This window comes from Labrus mixtus, chromosome 12 (assembly GCF_963584025.1).
Source record: "Labrus mixtus chromosome 12, fLabMix1.1, whole genome shotgun sequence".
In the NCBI taxonomy this organism is placed as follows: domain Eukaryota; kingdom Metazoa; phylum Chordata; class Actinopteri; order Labriformes; family Labridae; genus Labrus; species Labrus mixtus.
Window position 1 is genome coordinate 13,054,564 of NC_083623.1, and position 21,958 is coordinate 13,076,521.

At 40.3% G+C, this 21,958-nt stretch overlaps 3 protein-coding genes across 4 annotated transcripts; 1 reads left to right on the plus strand and 2 right to left on the minus strand.

The window, feature by feature from the left end:
- Positions 1-1,267: 1,267 nt before the first annotated feature.
- On the minus strand, positions 1,268-8,984 carry acbd3 (acyl-Coenzyme A binding domain containing 3). Of its 2 annotated transcripts, none has more exons than XM_061052066.1 (8): positions 8,671-8,984; positions 7,113-7,254; positions 6,551-6,691; positions 6,223-6,381; positions 5,913-6,087; positions 5,493-5,736; positions 4,541-4,825; positions 1,268-3,637 (listed from the first exon to the last, which is right to left on the minus strand). In XM_061052066.1, the coding sequence occupies exons 1-8, from the start codon at positions 8,939-8,941 to the stop codon at positions 3,423-3,425; spliced, it is 1,632 nt and encodes a 543-aa protein (XP_060908049.1). In that variant the 5' UTR covers positions 8,942-8,984; the 3' UTR covers positions 1,268-3,422. The 2 variants fall into 2 exon arrangements, with proteins under 2 accessions (XP_060908049.1, XP_060908048.1); XM_061052065.1 differs by having other exon boundaries at positions 4,541-4,828.
- Positions 8,985-11,741: 2,757 nt separating this feature from the next.
- On the plus strand, positions 11,742-13,619 carry mixl1 (Mix paired-like homeobox). Its single transcript, XM_061052068.1, has 4 exons — positions 11,742-11,998; positions 12,188-12,408; positions 12,528-12,654; positions 12,877-13,619. Exons 1-4 carry the CDS (start codon positions 11,902-11,904, stop codon positions 13,443-13,445), a joined length of 1,014 nt encoding a protein of 337 aa, XP_060908051.1. The 5' UTR covers positions 11,742-11,901; the 3' UTR covers positions 13,446-13,619.
- A 7-nt stretch (positions 13,620-13,626) lies between these two features.
- Positions 13,627-21,459, minus strand: lin9 (lin-9 DREAM MuvB core complex component). Its single transcript, XM_061052067.1, has 15 exons — positions 21,386-21,459; positions 20,464-20,496; positions 19,656-19,747; positions 19,059-19,172; positions 17,881-18,011; positions 17,506-17,631; positions 17,177-17,334; positions 16,623-16,756; positions 16,321-16,449; positions 15,823-15,924; positions 15,659-15,739; positions 15,440-15,565; positions 15,036-15,218; positions 14,829-14,926; positions 13,627-14,673 (listed from the first exon to the last, which is right to left on the minus strand). The coding sequence occupies exons 1-15, from the start codon at positions 21,414-21,416 to the stop codon at positions 14,568-14,570; spliced, it is 1,644 nt and encodes a 547-aa protein (XP_060908050.1). The 5' UTR covers positions 21,417-21,459; the 3' UTR covers positions 13,627-14,567.
- Between the last annotated feature and the right edge of the window lie 499 nt (positions 21,460-21,958).

Below are 21,958 nucleotides of genomic sequence, written 5' to 3' on the forward strand. Positions count from 1 at the left end.
CTACAACCACCTGTAGCGACTGGAACCGGAGTCACGCAAACACAGAAGAGACTTCACCTGACTCTTCGTGAAGTCACCGGATCGGTCTGATCCGGAAAACCTGGACCGGATTCGTCCAGCACGGAATAGGAGGGACTGAGGCAACCAAACAAAAGAGAAGTTAGAAGTTTGTGTGACTACGTCGAAATCAAAACATGGTCACTATTTCATTCATAACCTGTCGTGAAATTAAATTCACTTATTTTTTCTTTAATATTAACAAATTTAAATTATAAGTAAGCTAATAAATACTGGATAACACTAAACAAACCTTGCCAAATTCTAACTTTTCAGTTGAAGTCAAAGGACATAAAAGGTCCAATAATATGATAATATAATATAATATTAGCCTGCAATTGTTGGTCAGCGCCTTCATTTTATACAAAGGACATGGCAGTTGTTTGCTCATACCTTTTAAAATAACCTCAGCACAACACATTTTGTCTGTGATTTATCTCCTCTCCGTGTGTAACTTACAAGGCATGTTTGTCCAAGGCCTGTGTCCAGTCCAGCGCCTGACATTCCCTACACTGCTCTTTAAATTCCAAAGAGCAAGGCCTCACCATGAAAGCATACCGTTTGAATATTATATATGCAGTTGTCAAGAAGTGTTGCTGTAGTAGTATTTAATGCGCCCCCTGGCGTCTGCAAGTGAACACAGCAACTTTAAGGGTGCATCTAATTAATATGTTTATTTCTGCTGAACATAACATCTCATGAGCAACAGGGAAATAATGAAATAGTTATCAGCTATATCCACGTATGTCCTTTCTTGTCAAACATGTGTTTGACGGTAAAGCAGCATGATGTTTTTGTTGTTTTGCATACAAAAAATCACATCCTTCTTCTGATTACATGTAATTTTAAGAAACTATGAAAGGTCTTCTATTAAGTAACCAGTTTTCTTTTAGGCAAGGAGACTGAACATATCTTTTTCACAGTAGAAATTTTTGATAAACCACAGCAGGAAAAGCACTGGTGTATCTAATGAAACAATGGCCCATCAACATTTAACTGTCCTGAAAATAATAATTTTTACTTTAACTTGAATTTGTTTTTGAGAAGAATTGTTTTTTCTGCCGTGACACATCAAAAGAGTTGTTCAGAAAAAGGGTATTAGCTTAGTTTGTGATTCTTTGTATTTTTATTTGACAGTGAACGAATCAAAGGTTTGACCGTATAAAATGAAGACAATGATGCAGGAAGGAAAAAAATAGACACTGTCAAATTGTAGAGATGAACATAAGTTTAATCAAGATTAAATATATGCCCAAAAAGACCTTCCAACTCATAAGAGATCCAAACAGGTCAAAACAATACAAAAAGGATGAGCTTTTCGGTCTGTCATGTCAATAGAGTCTTACAGTTTTATACCTCCTACGAATTTTGGACTTTCATTCGGGGTCAAATGTATACATAAATCTCATTCATCATATTTTACAGTGCATTGATTCTCAAAAACCATAGCCTTCTTCCACTTTTAAAAACCCAAACATAAACTCATTTATAGAATTATTTACATACAAGGCTTGAACACGTCTGCTCAAACCATTTGGCGAGCAAGAAGAAACAAAGAATAATAAACATCTGAACAAATGGTGACTTTCTTAAACTTTATGGCTTGGTTAAGCCTTACGTAGTGACATTTGTTAAATAGATCACTGAATGGAAGCAGGAGTGGCCTCTAATTAAATTATATGATCAACACTTAACAAGGTCATTAATAGAGTACTCAACTTGCAGGTTATTCCACCTGTGTCTTTAAAGTTTGGTTGCATACACAAACAAAAATGTACAAATACAACTCAATGAGTAATTTAAGTGAAACCAAATGTCTCTGACGCCTGCTGAACACAATGTTCATAATGCACCTGGGTGTTTTGTACACAAAGAATGTGAAACTGAGCAACAATGGATTTAAGTTTTGACGTCAAATGAAAAGTTGAACACACTTAAGATGTAAAAACTGAGCAAGTAAGCAACCACGTCACAAAAACAAGTCTACATCATCTCACTTTATTCATGTTAACTTAGATGAGATGACAATAAATTCATTTATAACAGGAAGAAAACGGCATCAACAGTGTATTTTGAGAGCTGCAGAGATGTAACAGTGTGTTATGACCTCCAAACATGACATTTGTATTATTGTTAGGTGTCTAGACACACAGAACAATAACTACAAAAAATTCCCAGGTGATATCAATATACATCCATCTTAATACTGGCTCCATTTTTAAATATATATCATTTGAATTGATGAGCAAGGAGCGTAGATAATCTTGTGTAAGAAGTCACGAGGAGTAAATTTAGGAACATGGACACTTTTGTAAATATGTACTGAGGCAACTGCTTTTAACGGAACATAGTAAACAGCATGGATGACACAAAAATCTGTCGTAGAATGGGGAAACAAATATTTATTGATTTTTGTTGTTTTGATTTTCAAAAAGCCAAAAGTTAAAGTTTATACTTGCGTCTTCATTTGGAGTTCATCCTAAACTATGTCCTTCATAAATTTTGCCAACAAGAAAAAATATGCTCCTAGTGCACTGTGGCTAACAGACTGTATAAAGAAATAAAGGTGGAACATTGTTTTATGTGTAAGCCAAAATTGCACTTTGTCCACTAAGTAAACTCTTAGCTCTTTATCTTTCCACAATGACTTGGGAGAATATAATGGACAACAGTTTTAACAACAAGAAAGATGACAACGTTTGTTTTGGATGGTGTACAAAATGCGTTAGTGAGACTTGGTCAAGACCAGAAGCTCTCTATGGAACAGAGGCATTGTGTTATAAAGAACATTTGCAGTATCATTTGATTTTCAACAATGTGTCATCTGTGGTATAAACAGCCACCATACAGGAAACCCTGGCTCACAAAGTGTTGGACTCAGCGCAGGGTTTCCTTTTCACGGTTATGAAAGCATCACTCAGGGCAGAAGCAGCCACAAGGCCACGTTGGACAGTGTCGGGCAGGAGCGGTGACAAAAGAGGAGCCCAGGGTAAAGAGTGGTGAAATACATTATGAGAGCAAAAAGTCCTACAGCTTGGTCTATGTGAGCATAGCAAGGACAGGCGGTGAATATACAACCAAATGCACACTCCTCCCCCAAAGGCTCGATGACAGGCTCTAGCATGGGTGTATGTTGGGACACGCATACACCCACACAGTACACACATATCAGTCCAAACTCAAAAATTAGGCTCCAGGTGTGTCTCTTTGTCACCCTCTGGTGGTTTTGTCCAGAATACATCTGCTATCACTCACCTTAACACACACACGCACATACAGGCTGCCATCAAACAGATCTCCACCAACACACACACATATATATGAACATACACACTCCTTGGCTCCCCCTGTGTCAGTATTCAGGCTTATCTGGTGTAGTAGACTCTGTAGTAGACACTCTTTGAGCGCCAAAGTGAATAGGAGTTGTCAAACTTGAGCAGGTAGACTCCACGGCCGGGGTACTGATGGCTGCCTGCGTACACCTCCTCATGACAGTCCCGCCGGTACACCGGCACAATCTCATCCACCTGGGGCTTACCTGCCTCTTTCTTCGCCTTCTCCTCCTCGTTGGGAGGATCACCTGCGGATATAACAAGGACATGAGTCTGATCAATTCGAAACAACACAAACACACACTCGTCTTTTCTCATGATTTACCCTTGGGCATCATAATTAAGGTGCAAATGTCATGACATAACATACCATCATAAATTATATATCATAATAAACTCCTTTAGGAAGAGATTCTTAATTGTTGGATCCAGTTTTGACCACAACTTGCACAACTACAAAATAGGTATTCAAGATGACAGAATGTGTCTCAATCTGTGCCAAACAAGGATTGATGTTATTGTTTTACATAAATACACAACTTCTAACTAAGCAGACTTGTACAACTGATTTTAAAAAATGACTGGCATATCTGTCAAAAGCTGTTCTATACAGTCAACCCAGCCAACAAAACAAGGCCAACGTCACTGCAAATGAAGTCCTTTAAACTTGAAAATGCAACAATTTCTATTCCAGCTCTGGCTCCAACCAAGAAACACAAACAGGACTTCCTCCTCTTGAGGAGACTTTATGAGATGTTTAAGATAAGAGTAAAACATTTCTTACAAAACTAGTTATTCATCTCTTCATGGTCCAATGACTGGAGCAACAGAAACTAATTGAGAAAACAATGGAAAGTGACTGCTCTTGTGACCCATATATACCTAAGGAAAGACTATTATGATGGCTCAGATGACAAAGTCTGATTACTAAAGGTCTGTTTTGCATATATTTTGTTTAAATCACATGATGGAAAGGAAGTGTACATCTAAACACACAATGTGTCACAGGAAGTACAACAAACGTTTTAAAGCAGGTATATTCACCAGAATCTGTGTTTATAACAACAATCACAGGTTGATCCAACCTTGCTGCCATACAAAAAAACAATCAAACACTGCCTTATTCACACACTTTAATACCCACTACTCACCTTCATCTTCCTCGTCCTCATCACTGGACTCTGACACGTGCACACTAACAGAAGCAGAAGCAGCATCCGTCCACTCGAAGAAGACTCCGAAGCCGATGTCATAATAGTCTGTGGCAAACTCCCAGAACAGGTAAGAGCCCTCCTCGTGAGTGGGCACGCGCACTGTTACCACCTCGCCACGCCCCACGGTGATCACACTGTCTGCGTCCTGACGGATTTTCTCCTTGAAGTCCTTGATCTGTGGCCGTGTCCACATGGAGGGAGCAGCTATAACTGGTGGGGAGTCTGCTGTGATAAAGGAAAAATTACTATTTACAACCTGCCAAGACAGTCAGCTTACAATGGTTTCACATTTGGGAAAGTAATGTTTCATTTTTTAATTGCAAATTAGCTACGTCACACCAGCATGAACTGAATTACCTAGCTAGCGCAACAAATGAGCCACGTCTGTCTTCAGTTTATACAAGAGAAAAAGAGAAGACATGTATGCATATACAGCAAAGAATTATTTTCCTGATACCCATCTATCTTTCCATCTTTCCTCTAAACGTTATTTAGAGAGTAAACAGCTGGCCTCAGTGGATTTATTCAATTTAAGCTGTAAGTTTTGAATTTAGACCAAGGCCTTGTTCACTTAATGTTTTTGTTAGCAGCACGTGTTGTTTGAACAATAGCTAAGCTAGCAGACTATCATGTGTCACTTGTTCCAGCTCCTCTCCTCCCTGCCCTCCAGGTCATACCAACAAGGACACAGCAGATAAGAATCAGGTTTCAATTCTGTTATAAGGCTTTGTTTGTTTCACAAAAAGATTCTTCTTCTTCCCTGTAGCTATTAGCAGCAGTCCAACAATATGGACAGAGTTGAGCCTTTCTACATGAAGTCACCTCCTGTGGTTTGTGTTTTGTTTTTTTTGTTTTTTTAACAAGACAAACATATTAACAGCCTACTAACCTAATAAAGGCCCGTTTTCTGAGACCTCCTCTGCTGGCTCAGGCTCTGGCTCACGGTCCATGCTTTCTGAGTATGAGTCTGACTGGCCCCCATTGACCGTAGGAACTTCTTCGCCTGCAGGTGGTGAAGCCGCACACAGTGGCCCTGCTGCTGAGGCGGCGACGGGTTCGCCACTGTTGAAACAGTTTGATTCCAGAGTGCCCTGCACCATCGAATCAGCCTGCTGCTGCTTCTGTAAGGCCGCCTGAAATAGGAAAACAACACTGACTAAACATGGAAGAGCAAAATATGGATATAAAGAAAGAATGTGATGTCTCCTTTCTTTTATGCTGCTTGAAGGACTCCTGTTTTCATCTGATTTCATTTAAATGCATGCAACATCCACAAAACTGCTATCCTGGTGAGGTTCTGACCACCTACCTGTTGCTGGGCCAGCTGGACCTGGTAGAGCTGCTGCATATACTGCTGGTAGTGCTGCTCCTGTAGCTGACGAATGAGGCCCAGCTGTTGCTCTGGGTTGTTTGGGTACTGCTGAGCAGCATACTGTTGAAACTGTACCGCTGTCTGAGCATTCAAGGCTGCCATGATCTGTTGTCTGTAAAAAAAAAAAAAAGTACAAGAGGTAGTTGAAAGGGAGAAAATGGGGAGGAGACAATAGTGGACAGTGGAAACTTTTAAGTGTTTAACATCGAGAGAATAGTTACAGACGGACAGAATACGCCACACTTACTTCTGCTGCTCAATCCGTAGTCTCTCTTCATCTGCTTGTCTCCTTTCCTCCTCCTCTCTCCTCAGCCTCTCTTCCTCCTCAAGCCTCCGTCTCTCCTCCTCCTGCCTTTGTCGCTCCCTCTCCTCCTCTTCCTGTCGCTGACGCTCCTCTTCTTCTTTCCTAGGGGCGAGCAAAGTAACAAAGGGGATTAACATTCATTCAGTTGTCTGTAAAATATTTATCTTGCTGCTTCACAGCTTCTGCATATAGGACAAGGTGAAAAGAGTCTGTATATAACCGCTGTACTTGCGGGATCCCTCTGCGGGGGAATAGAAAAATTAGATCCTACCTTCTCCTCTCTTGCTCCTCCTTTTCGATCTTGTGTGAGATGACGTAGGGAGCAAAGAGAGTGCAGCACTTGTTCAGCATCTTTACAAACTCCACCATGGCATCCTCCTTCTCCATATTGCCCAGAGAGGCCCACTCTTTTCTGCATACAGAGGGAGAAAGAAAGGGAGGATAGATAGTAGAGGAAGCAGAGCCACTCATCAACCAAGCTTTTTTTCTTACAGTATCAAACCAAGGTGTGCAGCATTTTTAACAACTATGTTTTAACATAAAAAAGAAACAAGGATAACCAACTGCTTTTTTACAATCATAACCATCTTATATCATCTAAGTGGGAATGGGAAAGTGTGAATGTATGCATTTAGGAAACCTTAAATCATTTGATATACAATTAATGAGGCAGTAAAACAGGTGATCCCTTTAATAACATTTTGATACATAAAAGTGGCTTAGACCATATTAATACTTTTTCTGTGTGCATATTTCCTGAAAGACAGCTAAATTGCGAAGGTGGCCTTCCACAGTTCAAAGGTCACACATGTACAGATGTCTTCGGGGGTTACCTGCGGTCGTTGCCCAGGACATCAAAGAAGCCAACCTCTGGTGAAGCATCTGGATTATAAGGGCCCAGTAACACCTGTTTGTGCAGAGCTACCAATCGAAGCTTCTCCTCGTAAGTGGGGTGGAAGGCCTTGCCATCTTTATCTGGGAACAGCAAGATGGAATCAATGAGTTTGAATCCGTTTTATTTCCATGCAGTAAAAAGCCAATACCACAGTGCATCTCAGTAAAGGCAGTAGCTTATGGGGTTTATCATTTTCTTGTTACTCAGTTCAGTATTAACAATAACTGTGGTTTTTAAAAGATAACAACTACAGTCAGACACAGACAATAACTTAGCAATCCCCCTGAAACTTCATAAATACAAGGTGAGGCAGGAATCAGATCTATATAAACCAGTTACGAAACTGAGCCTAACCCTGACTGACTAGAAATACATTGCACAGATTACCATAACACTAAGTGGCAACCAGGCCAAACCTGTTTGCACAGTCGTCACAATTGATATGTCCGGACAAAACAGTGCAACAGTCTTGTGTTCAAATAGCTTATACATACATGACCCTGACAACACACCCTAGGCTGGATATAATGCCTATTAATGCAATAAATAAATCATTTCAATTATGACAGGTAGAATGATATACTTGGATACGGTCTGCTGGTTTCACTGGCTGTGTCTTCACAAATGTTATGAAGGCTTAACAGATGAGTGTTGATCTTCTCAACTTGGTTCTTGTAGCTCCAATAATACAATTGTTCTGCTTTCGGCAAAGTGACACTATAGTGCCCATGGTATTCCTTTAAAGGGGAATTATTTATTCAGACTGTCGTGGTTAAAAAAATATACCTTCCAGTTCGTAAGCATGGATGTACAAATCATCCGCTGGCATGTTTTCCTGTATTTCCTGAAAAAAAAAAAATACTGGCAGCAGCAAGGGAGTGGTAGAGGAGCGGGCTAGTGGTCATAGAGCTCTGCAGGACCGAGAAAAAGGGGTAAAAGAATAATCATGAACTATGGGGGGACATGGATCTGTGGCTATAGACCGGTCTAACCTCAAAACTAGCACAGCTTTTCATTTAACAGAGAAAGATCTGTGTCAGCCTGCTGTCCAACAAGCTGTCTTCATCCGCAGCAGTGCCAGGGGCAGGGCGTGTTTGGCTCCCAAAACAAATCACTATGAGCCACCGTGCACTTAGGATGGCTCGATTATTACATTACGACTCTTTCATTAGTTGATGGAGCAGTCTCATGATAAACAGACAGGTGCATAGTAGAGACACAGCAAGGCAAAACAGCGTGCTGAAAAAAAATGTTCTCACGCCACAAATGGGCTATACTCGGGTGTTGCCGTGGTTGTTTGACCCTTTAATAGCTTGTTAGCTGTGTTGGCGTCACGTTAGCTCTGAAGCTAATGTAGTGGTGCGGCTGACAGCAGGATCCCTGACAGCAAACTGCTAATGTTAGCCAATAGCTAGCGTCTCATATTTGAACGGTCGGTTCTCACTCTAGCGGTTTCCGTGCATCACAGTTGTAAGAGGATAACAAACGCCGAGTACCTTTGAAGAATTTAAGGCCCATTCCGTAGAGCTCTTGCAGAGGAAAGCCCCATTTGCTCTCTATCGCAGATTTGGCAGACTCTCCATCTTCGCCTTCCGCGGCGGCACCCGGCGTGTCGGCCTCCGGTTCCTCGGGGCTGGGGTCCGGCTCCTCCACCGGGACCTGCTCGCCCTCCGGGTCGGGACTGAGGGTGAGGCCATCGATGGAAACTTCGAGCCGGCTGGAAGTAGCGCTGTCGAGGTCGCCGCTCTGAACCTCTGTCGCCATCATGTAGACTGTCAGCTGAAGCGGCCACGTACCTACTTCCGTTTAGACTTGGCGGAAGTTCCGGGAGATTTTTTTTTTTTTTCCACGTAAAAGCGAAATAATGACGACGCTTTAACCCACGGGATAAATATTTACGGACAACGCGATTTTAATAACTCTCAGGACTTAAAATCTTTGCTATTATTTCTGGGTTTTTTTTAGGAAAACAAAATACATACATGGTGAAATTTGTGATTCTGTTTGAAGTTAATCCTCTTTCACAAACCACAACGCTTTTAAAATGTACATTCAGTTCAGGGACAATACCTATAAATTGATTGATTGATTACATTTATTTCAGACATATCAAATAAAATCAAACATATCAAAAATACAAAACAAAAATGAAAAGCACGAAAATACAATAAACAAAAAACGATGTTCAAATTATTTCACAGAAAAAGCAAAAGCAAATTACATATACCTATAAATTGTCTATGGCAGATTCTCACACAAATTCAAGCAGACAAAATAAACTACATTTTGTTAAATTATAGCATGAACAGTATAACAATATTTGGGTGTTTTAATAATATTTCAGTAGTTTTTTGTGGTATTAGAACAAAAACAGGTGATCTTTGAATTTTGGTTATGAAATAATATTTACAAAGCTGAAAAATTGTTTGTAGCCAAGCTTTGTACTAACATAGGTTATATGGTTAACAATTAACATACTTCAACTCCTTGGAAAAAAAAAAAAAATCAAATACACAATGACTGGACTCATAACAAAGGCCCATAAGACAGCTGACATTATAACATGTAGCTGCAAACTTGTGAGGATAAATGGCCTGTCTGTCTGCTGGTTAAATGTATAGTGGTTTAACTGTGGGTTCGAGAGTGGTCAGGCGAGGTGTGAATATGCTTTTGTGTGTGTCTACAAAGTCAACTGCCAACTGGAAATGGCTGGTACTGTTTGTACTATTTCATGTTTGGATGTTGAGTCAATATCTGCAAGATTTAACTTAAGCATTAATCTAATTAAATAAAATAAAGCATTGCTATCAGAGTCTTCAAGCTGAAAAATCAGTTAAAATACTGAAATAACAGCAGAAGTGTGTTCAAATTAGAACTTTTATTGATTGTAGCTGGAGCTTTCATGCCACAGATAAATATATGAGGCTTTTATGGCTCATTTTCTAGGTATAGCTCTGGATTTTCTCTCATTGTACTATAACAAAGATCAGGAACTTCAACCCCCTGATTTTAGCATATCTGCTCTGTACATGAAGGCAATACCCAATTAGGGCCCTAAGACAAAGCCACCTTTGAACCATGAACGTCTGTATCAACAACAGGCACATCCTACATGAACGATGCTGCGAATGTCAGAGTACAGAGGTCAAAAAGAGCCGTAGTGGATGTTCAGAATTGACACAATGGCTGTCAAGTATTTTGGTGTTTTTTTTAGCTGTATTTTTTCAGGTCTACATCAGACAGAATAATAAAACTCTGACTCAGTTTGCCAAAAGCAAAATCTCTGTCTCAATGATTTAAACTCAGTTACATAATAAATTATATGAGTAAGGCTGCAGGAAAAGTTGAGCAATCATTTCATACTGCAATGTCATGTCACCCCACACCCAAAGTGATTAAATATCTTTATACATTTTCAACATATAATTGCCCAACTATTTACAAAAATAAAATGATAAATCAATTTGGATTATTTTCCAAATCGTGTTCAAATATGTGTGAACAAATTAGTGTGTCTGTGTTGTGACTGACCTATTGACTTGATCCCCCTCTGAGTCAAATGAAGGTGACCCATTCAGTAACAAGTGCCCACTCCAGAGGGCGTTTGAACTCAGATTTGTGTATTGACATGGACTTTGTTGTCACTAAATGAGGCAGGAAGCAAAATTTCCTACAAACATTAGAGGAGCTGACATCTAAACACCTGGATATTTAAAAATCTTAGACATAGTCGTAAATAGCTAAGCCAAAGGAAACGTTTCTAGAGAGAAAATTAAACCATGTTGCAGATTCAGAGTCAATAAAAGATGTAAATATAATTGTTTATGAAACAAGGTGTCATATATTAAGAAAACATTCATTTATACTTCTCCAACATTATTAGATCATACTGATTATGAACACTGTGTTTTATAAACACTTAGTTATGTGAACAAATTCAATAAACACATTCATATTTGCCCTTTCACTTTCAAAATGTGACTTTGGCAAATATCAAAATATGTTTATATTTGTTTTAAAGATATATCTTCAAGATATTTTGTTTCAAACCGATTTTTAAAACAGTGAAAAAACATTCATGCACGTAAGATGTTCTTGTAATAGAAATATTAAGTTTCAGGTTCCTAACTATCAGATTAGACTGATTGAAGAAAATATAGGTTTTTAAAAAATGAATAGGTGTAAATATATTTTGTAAAAAAGTAAACTATATACGCAAACTCTACAAATAAAAATAGTAACAATAAGAGAAAATGGGGGTAAAAAGTGTTTACTTTCTGCAACATGACATGACATATGACTGAAGATGAACAGAGCAGGAAAATGTGTCAATTTGTGTTATCTATATACGACAGATCTTGTGAGGCTCCGAGGAAATGGCAGCTTCCGACTGCAGCTCTTTGAAGGCTACAGGTCCATTATTGCTTTATCCATGCCAGAGAGGATAAATGTTTTCACTGCTGATGTGTATTGAGCCTGCAGATTCCATTAAAACCCCTATAAAGAGACCTGCGGCCGCTGCAGCGTCCCAGGTGTGAGGCCTTCACACCTCACGCGGCCTGCAGACGTCTGAAGTCGCTGCACGGCCGCTGCAGTGCCAGCCGGCCCTGATGGTCGCCCCATTCACACGTACCGGCAGCAGCACCTTTGATCGCGGGGGTATTTAACCCCAGTGGGCACACGGGACTCAAACTCAGTCAGTCTGTGGAGATAAGACAGTAGGGATCATGTCTTCAGTTCATGGGAATATGCGCGTCGGGGATCTGAATCCTTTCCAGATGTATCATGAAGGAGCTCTGCAGATGAGCAGCACGGTGAATCCAGGTTGGTCAAAACTACATTTTTACGTCTGAAACGTTTTTTTTTTATTATTTTTATTTGTTGACACAATAGATGCCTGCGTCGTGGTTCTACGTGACCGGCCACATTGCAGCTCGTTCTGTGCGTAATTTACGCACAAGTCACGCGTCTGTGATTCAAAGTCATGTAACACTTGTGTGCTTAAATTTCCAGATTTCGGAGCCACAGGTATTACAAACTACTTCAGCTCTTCAAACGCAGTACAGAGGGCGGATAAATGCGTGGCAATCCTGACCCACAGGAGGAAGAGGACTAACTTCACCCAGCAGCAGATTGAGGTGCTGGAGAAAGTTTACTCAGACACCAAATATCCTGATATCTACCTGCGAGAGAAGCTGGAGGCGCTGACCGGGCTGCCTGAGTCAAGAATTCAGGTAATGGCTCTATTAGATCCCAACCCTGATACCTGACCCAAAAATGTGGGAGCATTTTATTCAATATGCGCTTCGTATTCTTATGTTTGTTTTGTTTATTCTTCCCCATAATATACTAGGTGTGGTTTCAGAACAGACGGGCAAAATCTCGTCGTCAAGTTGGGTCATCGGTGTCCATGAAGGTCACCAACACGCCTGCAGCTGGACCCTTCAGTCAAATCCAGAACCGACTGGTAACAGAAAAAGGTAATCTTAACACAAAAGAATCACAAAAATATGGTAGTCCTTCGATTAAGTTGAAAAGTATATTTTATAGTATCTTGTTTCATCTCTTGTAGTTTTTTTTAGAATCAATAGATATTCAAGTCCTTACATTTGTGATGAAAATGGCTATTGCAACTTAAATGTCCTTTTTGGTGCATTCCTATATTTTACTTATTGCTTTATCTTTGCATTCTCCTCTTTCAGTTTTTGACAACAATCACACAGCTGAGGCCCACAGGACAGCAGGCTTTGGATTTGAGGACTGTTTCAGGCCCACAATGCACCAGAACAGAGAAGATACTCACAGGACCAGCATGCCCACCAAACCCAGCAGCAGCTACGAGCAACCGCCTCTGTCCTGCATCTACGACAAAGACGGACCCAGAGTGAAGCCTGAGCAGATGCAACACGAGCTGAGTGTCAACGTGCCGTGCTGTAACGTGCACCTGTATCCCAAAGCCAACGAGAATCAACATGCCAACATGACAGGCAGCCAAGGTTCGAAGGTTCTGGTGGAATATGACAATTTCCCTCCAAACAAGACCATTGGACCAGAGATGAAGGTTGTGATTCCTCCCATCCCGACCCCGAATAACTTCAGCAGGTCGTCACCAAAGGAGAATGGATGCCAAATTCAATTTCCACGCATGAGGAGCACAGGGGACAGGTTCAGTCACTTCTCCCCGCTCCATGGCAATGAAGCGCAGGACTTCACTGACTCAGACTCTGACTGGGAAAACGAGGCAATGGCCAGCTTTGGTGGCTTCATGTGATGCATGAAGAGATGATAGAAAGACATATACATGTCTCATAAGAGGCATCCACCTGTGTAAGAGGATTCATTTGTATTTATTGTAAAATAGTAATAAACGTGTAAAACCAAATGTGGAAAAAAAGAAAAATCTTGATTTGTTTAATATGTAAATTAAAAAAAACTAAAGATTTGAGACCAAATCCTGCTTTGCAATATTATGTTTAATATAAAAAAGACAAACATTTATATACAACTGCCCTCAGACACTCACATTTACAACTTTACAAAACTTAAAAAGGAGATTCTCTTGGGAAAAAACGGTTGAGTCGAACTTTCAGAGGTTACATCAGTGATGCAGGCTTAGTGTGTGTGTGTGTGTGTGTGTGTGTGTGTGTGTGTGTGTGTGTGTGTGTGTGTGGGGGGGGGGGGATGGGGGATGGGGTGGGTGGGTGCAGCAACAGCCATGCCAAATATGGAAAAGCTAAGATAACTTCAGGGAGTAAAAGGCATCCAAACCATAGAGTTCTCCTTTATAAAAATACCAAAATCTCTTTTCAGTGCACACAAAATTACAAAAGCCATTTCTGAATACACAGCAGAAATGTTGACAATAGTCCTAATAATCAGATATTGTACAATTATCTACAAAAAAACAATTTTATAAAACATTCTTTAGCCTCCCTGTGCTTACCGTCAGTGGAGCAACAGAACACAACACTTAACAGGGGGAAATCTTTACAGGTAGGAAAATATTGTTTCAGAACCATACTCACCTACTCAAAAATAAATAAATATGGACTATAAAAACTGTAAGAATCGATGTTTGGCACATTAAACCAATAAATAGCTGGGAGAGTTTGGAGATGAGTGGATTTGTGGCAATAGTTGAAAAACTTTCAGGTTTGTGTTTGATGTGTGCACAAACATTTTCATACAATAAAATGTGTGGGTAAAATACATGTGACATCCTCCCTCAGCACAAAGATACAGGAGTCTGCTCTGTGATGGTTCACAACTTTCTTTTTTTTTTGCAGTTTTCAGACAGTTCAGGTGAAAGCACCATCTCAAAAAGACCACACACCTCTGTGTGTATGCACCTGTATGTGTGTTTGTGTGTGTGATGTTCCGATGATGTAGGGTCTCAGACTGCATTAGTGTTGTTGGCGGAAAATGCATGCAGGTTGCCCAGCTGACTTAGACCGCTCTGGATGTGTGCCACGTGGATCTCCACATTATTCTGGAAACAACTAGAAAAACAGACGAGACAGCGGTGAAAGAAATGCTCCATTTGAGGCTATGACGATCACAAAATGGAGATTTGTAGGTGGCACTGTATTGTATTATAACAAAAATCCAAGTTGCTATTGTGTGCTGGATAGAAATACAGAAAACCTGAGTTTACCTGAGGTTGGAGGGATCAATCGATGCCTTGATATCATTAAGGGAGTCTGTCAGAGATTTAAACTCAAAAGAATTCAAGTCTCCACCATCAGCCAAACACTAAAACAAATCAAAAACAAAACACCTTTTAAAGTGAAAAAGTTACTAAAGTTACACAGCGGTGGGTACACCTATTGTCCTCCCTGTTATCCATTCGCATATCCTCTACCTTGATCTGTAGCAGCAGGGCAGTGAGGCGGGATATGAGGTGTGTTAGGCCAGGGTTTGTCACAGTCTGCTGTCCGTCCTTCAGTGAGCTGCTCATCTGCACCATCTGCTGGGCCTCGTCTTCACAGCGCCGCCGCAGCTCTGTGGGATGGTCAACTGGAACCATGCCCTGATCAGGAGCAAGCTGGGCAGAGACATGGATGCGTTTGATTTTGATGCTTGCAGAAAATGATAAGGGCCACTGCATTTCTTTAGAGGTCTGACTTATCTCTGAATCTCTAAAATTCGGAGGGAAAAAGTGAACAGTGGCTCTAATCTTCTTCGTAGAGGCTAGAAATGTTGGAACAGGTCATAAAAATTCCATGTAAGTATAACAATGTTACTGGAGTGTATCAGTTGACTAACCTCACAACAGAACTGCTGAACTTCATGAAGCACCTTGTTGAGATCTTTATTAAGCTGTTCGAGCTCAAGCACTGTGGTGGCATATCGTTTCTGGAAGTCTAGGTCGATGGGCATCGAATAAGACTTCTGAACACGAAAACAGAATCATAGTTTAAAGTTAGGGTTGTTATTTGCGTCTCAGACACAATACATGAATCATCTTTAATAATGAGGATGTACCATTTTCTCAGCTTCTGTGTTCATTTCTTTCAAGTGCTTGATGTGCTCTTTCTTTATCATGAGGATCTTGGACAGCCTTGTCTAGTCATTCAAAAAATAAAGATTTGTAAGAACAATGAGTAACAGAAATGTTAGGATGTGTATTTAACAGGAAGTAATTTTACCACTTGGACAAGGAATTTGACAGGAAATCCTCCCAGAGTATCTCCCTCAGCTCCGGGCAGTTTGTTCCTCCATGGTGACTGGTTTATGAGAGAGTCATTGTCCTGTTAGATCCAAAAAAAAAAAAAAAAGAGTAGGAATATAGTCGTTTGTCCTGTTTCCCCATATGCAGTATTATGACCACTGTCATAACATTTGTATTTTTTATTTGTTTTCTTGAAAATTAAAGCTTAAGCTAATTCAAGGGAAGAAGTTGAAAACTCATCTGTTCTTCATCCGGATAAATTGTTGATGTGATGACTTGATTCAACACAACACTAATCCACCAACTGAATATTTACAATATATAACAAACTCCCTGTGCTAGAAATGCTCAACAAAACCCTCATCAGCTGCTTTCCCATATAGCTTAACTTCCGAAACTGAAGCACACTTAAACCAGTACCAGAAATCATAAACCACTGTGACGACACAGCACATTACATTCATGTCTACAGTACCATGAGCACAGGAGTGGTAGCGGACGGATAAGGCCCTCTGGGCGGAGTTGTGAGGTTCTGCATGTAGCGGGATGCCCGATGCTTCTGGGCAAAGGCTGTAATAGGCATGGTCTCATTGGGCTCATTGCTCTGGAAAACAATCATAACCACATGTATCATCAAACTGCTTTGTACAGATATTGCACATCTATGACTTATTCCAGCTTTACAGACTGCATTTCAGTTAGTATTACTGTACTAGCAATAGTCAAAAGTCTAAACACAGACTTGGGATACAGTAGATGTCTAACAGCAACTCTTACCAGGACTTCGTAGTCAGGCACAGTGTGTGTTCCCAAGCCACTGCGGTCAAAGGTTACACGATATGTTGCAGCGCTGGTATCCACTGCATCTATCTGCCCTGTGAACAAGCCATCATGGACACCTCGGAGTCGAGCTGTTGAACAAATACAACAACAACAAAAAATCATTAAAATATGTACTGGCTCCACGATACAAATATCCTTACTTACCCTAGTAAGTGTAGATTTCTTTATCAGCCATTTCACACACAGTGATATTGTTTTTTTGTTTTTTTTAAAGATTTTTTTTGGGGCTTTTTTTGTGTCTTTAATGGAGAGATAGGACAGTGGATAGAGTTGGAAATCAGTTAGAGAGAGTAGGGAATGACATGCGGCAAAGGGGCCACAGGCTGGATTTGAACCTGGGCCGCCCGCTTGGAGGACCATGGCCTCCATACATGGGGCGCGCGCACCAATCACTTTTCTTTGATCTTAACATAGTCATGAAAATGATCAATACTCGATCAATACCCATGTGAACTAACTGTGGTGTGTGTACATTTCCGTCACCTTACCAGTGACTTTGGTTCCTATGATGAGTGGCAGGGGGATTTCATCTGGAAGGTCTTTGCAGTTTGACACGTCAGAAAGTTTTCTTTGCTGCAACAGACGCATCTTCTGCCTTTTTTGTCTCAGCGCTGTCCGCTCCTCGTCAAAGAATGCCGACGAACACCTGGAGGAGACAAGTTACAGCGCTTAATGATTATATCTTGAAAGACTCAGGGTACAAAAATAGTACAACACAAATGGAAGAAAAAACATCCCGCACTTTAGAATTTAAGATGAGAATGTAAACCAACATAATGAAGGAAATGTTGTGTACAGCTTTAAGACTGCAGCATACCGTCTGGGTTTCCCCATCAGTCTCCTGATTGTTCCCCATTCTACCCGTGTTAACTTCCTTGTTTTCAGGTTTGGGAAAGACTCCTTTAGACACAGGCAGAATTCATTGTCCCCCTCAAAGAGAGGTCTGAAAAAGAAATGGATTTTTCAGAGGGAAACACACAACATAGTTAAAAATTTAAATGTTCTAAGATTTATTCAAAACATTGATTTGTAAAGATCTGATGAAATTGCCACTCTGTTACAGCTGACCCTTCAAATCCTGTTCTGTTATTACACATGCTAAAAGTTTTAACACTTTAAAACATTCCTTAATTGATCTTTTCTGTCATCAAAATGAATTGATTTCTGAAGAAAGGTGAAAGTGAGACTTTACTTGTCAATATTGGAATAGAACCATTCGTAGATGCACCATTTGTGAGCTTTGGGTAGTTTAAGGAGATTTCTCAATCTCAGCCCTATTTTCTGGGACGCCTTCTTATCCGGTGTCATCACATTTGAAAATTTCTGCAAGAAAAAAACAGTGAAAACCCCAGTCATTCATGATACTAGTATTGTACACATAAATGTTTGCTGAATATTATTAAATTAAATAAAAACTAGAAATGCCTTTAATGGATATACCAGACAAAATCTCATTCAATGTCATTCCCCAAAATGTTTCCCTCAGGGACACATCCGTAACTACTCCATTTTCACAAGGCTTGCCAAGTTTACCCTCTCTTGCTTTGCCACTCCTGTTTAACAAATAAGAGACAGCAGGAGTTGAGTTCTCTGCAATACCACAATCCGCTACTGTTATCAAACAACTTAATAGCACAATTGTTTTTGGATACACTCTATGCACTTATTTCTCTTTTAAAAGCTCCCATAAATGCAACAAAAAAAACTGTTGCAACACATTAAAAGCTTACTGCATTCATATTTTTAATTGCGTTGATCGTGTGCCACTTTGTCCCATTAGGCACACCGTAGCTAAGCCACCGCACTGACAGCAACATCTCCCTCTAGTCACAGTGATGGAAAAGAACAAAACCTCTACACTTCTTAATGGCTCAAACATTTCACTTCTCTTCAGCCGTTTTCATTTACTTTCCGATCAGTAACAAGTTCCTTCTTTTCTGTGGTTGAGTTAATGTTATAACCATAGAAGTTACATATAAACAGAGAGAGCCTGAGTGACGACACCCATCTGTTACTGCAGGGGGCTTTCAAAGCTGATGGCGGTGGCCATGCTTGAAATGAAGTCTCACCCTTACTTTCAGTCAATCTAACGACAGGTTAAGATGGAGTGGGTTTTAAGTCTCCTGACAAACTGCTACAACGTGCCCGCCTTTCAATTAGGTCCGCTACGCACCTTTTGTGACTAACATTTTTCCTCATACAATCAAAACAGATGAGTTATCAAAAAACTCATCCCCCATATACTTTTTTTTTTGCAAATAGAGACATGAGCTAACCAGACCAAAACAAATGGGATTAATGGCGATCAAGCATTGAATTTCACCGATTAATTTTAAAATAATAATAATGATTGGCAGCTCAAGCTTTCACCTGTGGTGTGGTGGAGACCCTCTGGCTCCTCCGAGGGGACCTGGAAGGGACACGCTGCTGGGGTTGCTCATCCTCCTCCCGAAACAAGCGGCTCCTCTTCGAGCTCCGTGTGGGCTGCAAGGACAAAATAGGAAAGGTAGATTTTTATGAGATCATGTGCAGACCAGTTGCAGGCGTACTTTATCGTCCCCTCAAAACTGCATTTTCACATCACACTTGCATGCAATAATAATACTAAACTGAATAAAGCATTCAAATAAAATGATCCATCAAGTCTATTGCAAAGAGACAATGAGCCAAGTGACCACACAATCAACATCAACTTAAACACGTCCTTATCAAACAGGAGCGCTTTAATTGCAGAGTAGCTGACAATGTAAATAAAGATCCTAGAACCTATTTGGTTCTACGTTTTTGTGTTATTAGGCTATATTTACATTTTTAACTTTACTCTGTGGAAGCTAGACACTAAGAGATGAACATGAGATAAAATGGTGTTGAACATTATTGTACAAATCGACTTACTATAAAGTCAATGTCTTAAAGCTAAGCACTTATAATGCTGATAGAAGGGAGCTTTGTGTGTGTAGCTCTTACCGTGTCCATTGTGAGGGAGGAATGCCTTCCCCGGGTGTTGTGAGTTCTTGGAAAGTTGTTCTTTTCATTCAGAGTGTTGGACAAACTCCCCTCTGTAAAACAAAACAAATATGTTTTATTTGGAATTGTGTAAGGACACCTTATGAAAGTCCTTAGGGGGACCTAGTCATTATCAAATACTCAAAGCTGCAATCAGACTTAAAACTCCTTTCAAATCATCAAAGACGAAACTTAATTTTAACCCTATATCTATAAATGTAAGGTGAAGTAAACGTCAGAGATGCTTTGCCACAAGCTGCAACTGTAGGAACTACACTAACTATGGTGATACAGATCTTCTTCCGAGATGGTATTTCTTGGACCATCCACGTTGTTGTAACCCTTCTGCATCGTCAGCAGGGATCTCAGTTTCTCGGGTGGTTTTGCCCCTTAACCTGAACACCTCGCCTGAGTGGGGCAGCGAAGACTGACTAGCCTTCACCCGCAGAAGGGTTCCAACTGTGGGCTCTCTTCAACCACGGCCATCTTGAGCTGGACTCGGCTGCTGCAGCTATGTCCCCGCATGAAACTTTAAGCGTATTGATAAAGTGTGCAAGCCCAATCCAATCAATGACTTAATGCGCCTGAACACTTACAATCAGAAAAACTAATGTATAAGCTAGGGAAAAGACAGGATCGTCTTCATTGACAAAGTGATTTTGGGCCAGAAATTGAGACTTCACTCTCCAGTAATTTTAGATGTACTCAGATACAGTGCCAAGAACAAATGTACAGAAAGATAAGACAGCTAAAAATACTGCCCACATACCTTTTAGACTGACAAGTGCCTCTGCTGAGGAGCCTGAAAAGACAAATATGACAATCAATCAGGCATCAAAAACACATTTAATACAGAAAATCTCACACATAAAACAAGATCACAATCCTGTTCTGATTAAGGGACTTTAATTCATTTAGTACTATCATAGAAACAGCATGTACATATAGCAGTGTCCTTTAAACCATGTCAGTATCCTGGTGGTGAAGTTGGACAAAGCTTACGCAGGCAGTTAGGCCTTAAACCCCCCCCCAAAAAACTGAGCTGTCAAACATAACAACACCTGGAAGAGTGAATTCAACCAAATGATAATTACTGTGTCACGACGTGGACATAAAACACACACACACACACACACACACACACACACACACACACATATCCGACAAGAGAGGCTTGTTCTAGATGTATAGACATGTAATTGCTCTACTTGTCAGAATGAACAACAACGCGTTACCATGTAAACCAGCGATAACGGACGTTAACGTTAAAAATGTACAAAGAAAAGTGACACAGAAACAAACTCGGTGTAACGCAGAGATAACACGACGAGACAATGTGAGTATTCTGACCAGTTATTTTGTTGTTGCTGCTTGCGATGTGATGCTAACAGGCATTAGCACACAGCTAAGCTAACGTTATTTGTTTACCCAGTTTGGCTAAAGTAACTTGCTCAACTCCAACATTAGCCATGGTTAGCCTCTGGTGCTAACAAGCGTTAGCTCCACTTGCACAGACCGGTATCTCCTTTTCGTCCAATAACCACTTTATTAACTCAGCCCTGAACGTGTGGTGCTCGCTTGCGTGTAACAGCTACAGCGGTTAACAGAAACTATGTCTTTTACTTGAACGGGACGGTTTCGTGTTTACGGTGTAAAAAACTCCTTGAATATTTTTTTTTGTTGTTACTCACTCTCGTCTAACAGCTGGTCCATCTCCGCCATCTTGAATTAGCCGCGCCGCTTTTTCAAAGACCTTGTCAAAATGCATTCTGGGTCGGGACGCTATCTGGAGGGCGATTTGAGAAATTAAAAAAAAATAGGTATAACTTAGCGACACTCGCTTTGTGTTATAGATGTGAACACTTTATTATTGTCCTCTCAAAAATAAATCCAACTTCAAAGTTCAAATTGTTGCGGAAGATTGCCCGAAAACCTGTTAAATATACAATATAGAAAATGTGAATGGACCGAGCGTACCTCTGTTGTTTCATACACCCCCAACTAATGTTTAAATATTTTTGTCTTCTAATGACAGAAACATGCAATATCGAGACCGTCCTCCAGGTACAAATTGTTAAATCTTTTGAATCTGCATCTGTCAAAAATATTTCTATTTGCAGATAGTTTTCTCATCGTCAAACAAAACAAATTAAGGATATTTCTAGCTTCTTGGTAAATGGACTTCAGCTTATATTGTGCTTTTTTAATCTGCCGACTACTCAAAGAGCTTTTACACCGCAGGTCACACCCACCCATTCACACAC

What these genes read in the sequence shown, in the direction of transcription:
- lin9 (XM_061052067.1), bottom strand. Translation starts at nt 21,416, where the DNA reads ATGGCGGAGATGGACCAGCTGTTAGACGAGA. An exon ending in GGCACTTGTCAGTCTAAAAG is followed by an intron (nt 19,748 to 20,463) that starts GTATGTGGGCAG and finishes TTTGTTTTACAG; the next exon opens with AGGGGAGTTTGTCCAACACT. An exon ending in TTCAGCAGTTCTGTTGTGAG is followed by an intron (nt 15,219 to 15,439) that starts GTTAGTCAACTG and finishes GTCTCTGCCCAG; the next exon opens with CTTGCTCCTGATCAGGGCAT.
- acbd3 (XM_061052065.1), bottom strand. Translation starts at nt 8,941, where the DNA reads ATGATGGCGACAGAGGTTCAGAGCGGCGACCTCGACAGCGCTACTTCC. An exon ending in GGGCCTTAAATTCTTCAAAG is followed by an intron (nt 7,255 to 8,670) that starts GTACTCGGCGTT and finishes TGCTGTTCCCAG; the next exon opens with ATAAAGATGGCAAGGCCTTC. An exon ending in TGAGGACGAGGAAGATGAAG is followed by an intron (nt 3,638 to 4,540) that starts GTGAGTAGTGGG and finishes TTATATCCGCAG; the next exon opens with GTGATCCTCCCAACGAGGAG.
- mixl1 (XM_061052068.1), top strand. Translation starts at nt 11,902, where the DNA reads ATGTCTTCAGTTCATGGGAATATGCGCGTCGGGGATCTGAATCCTTTC. An exon ending in GAGCAGCACGGTGAATCCAG is followed by an intron (nt 11,999 to 12,187) that starts GTTGGTCAAAAC and finishes TTAAATTTCCAG; the next exon opens with ATTTCGGAGCCACAGGTATT. An exon ending in CCGACTGGTAACAGAAAAAG is followed by an intron (nt 12,655 to 12,876) that starts GTAATCTTAACA and finishes CTCCTCTTTCAG; the next exon opens with TTTTTGACAACAATCACACA.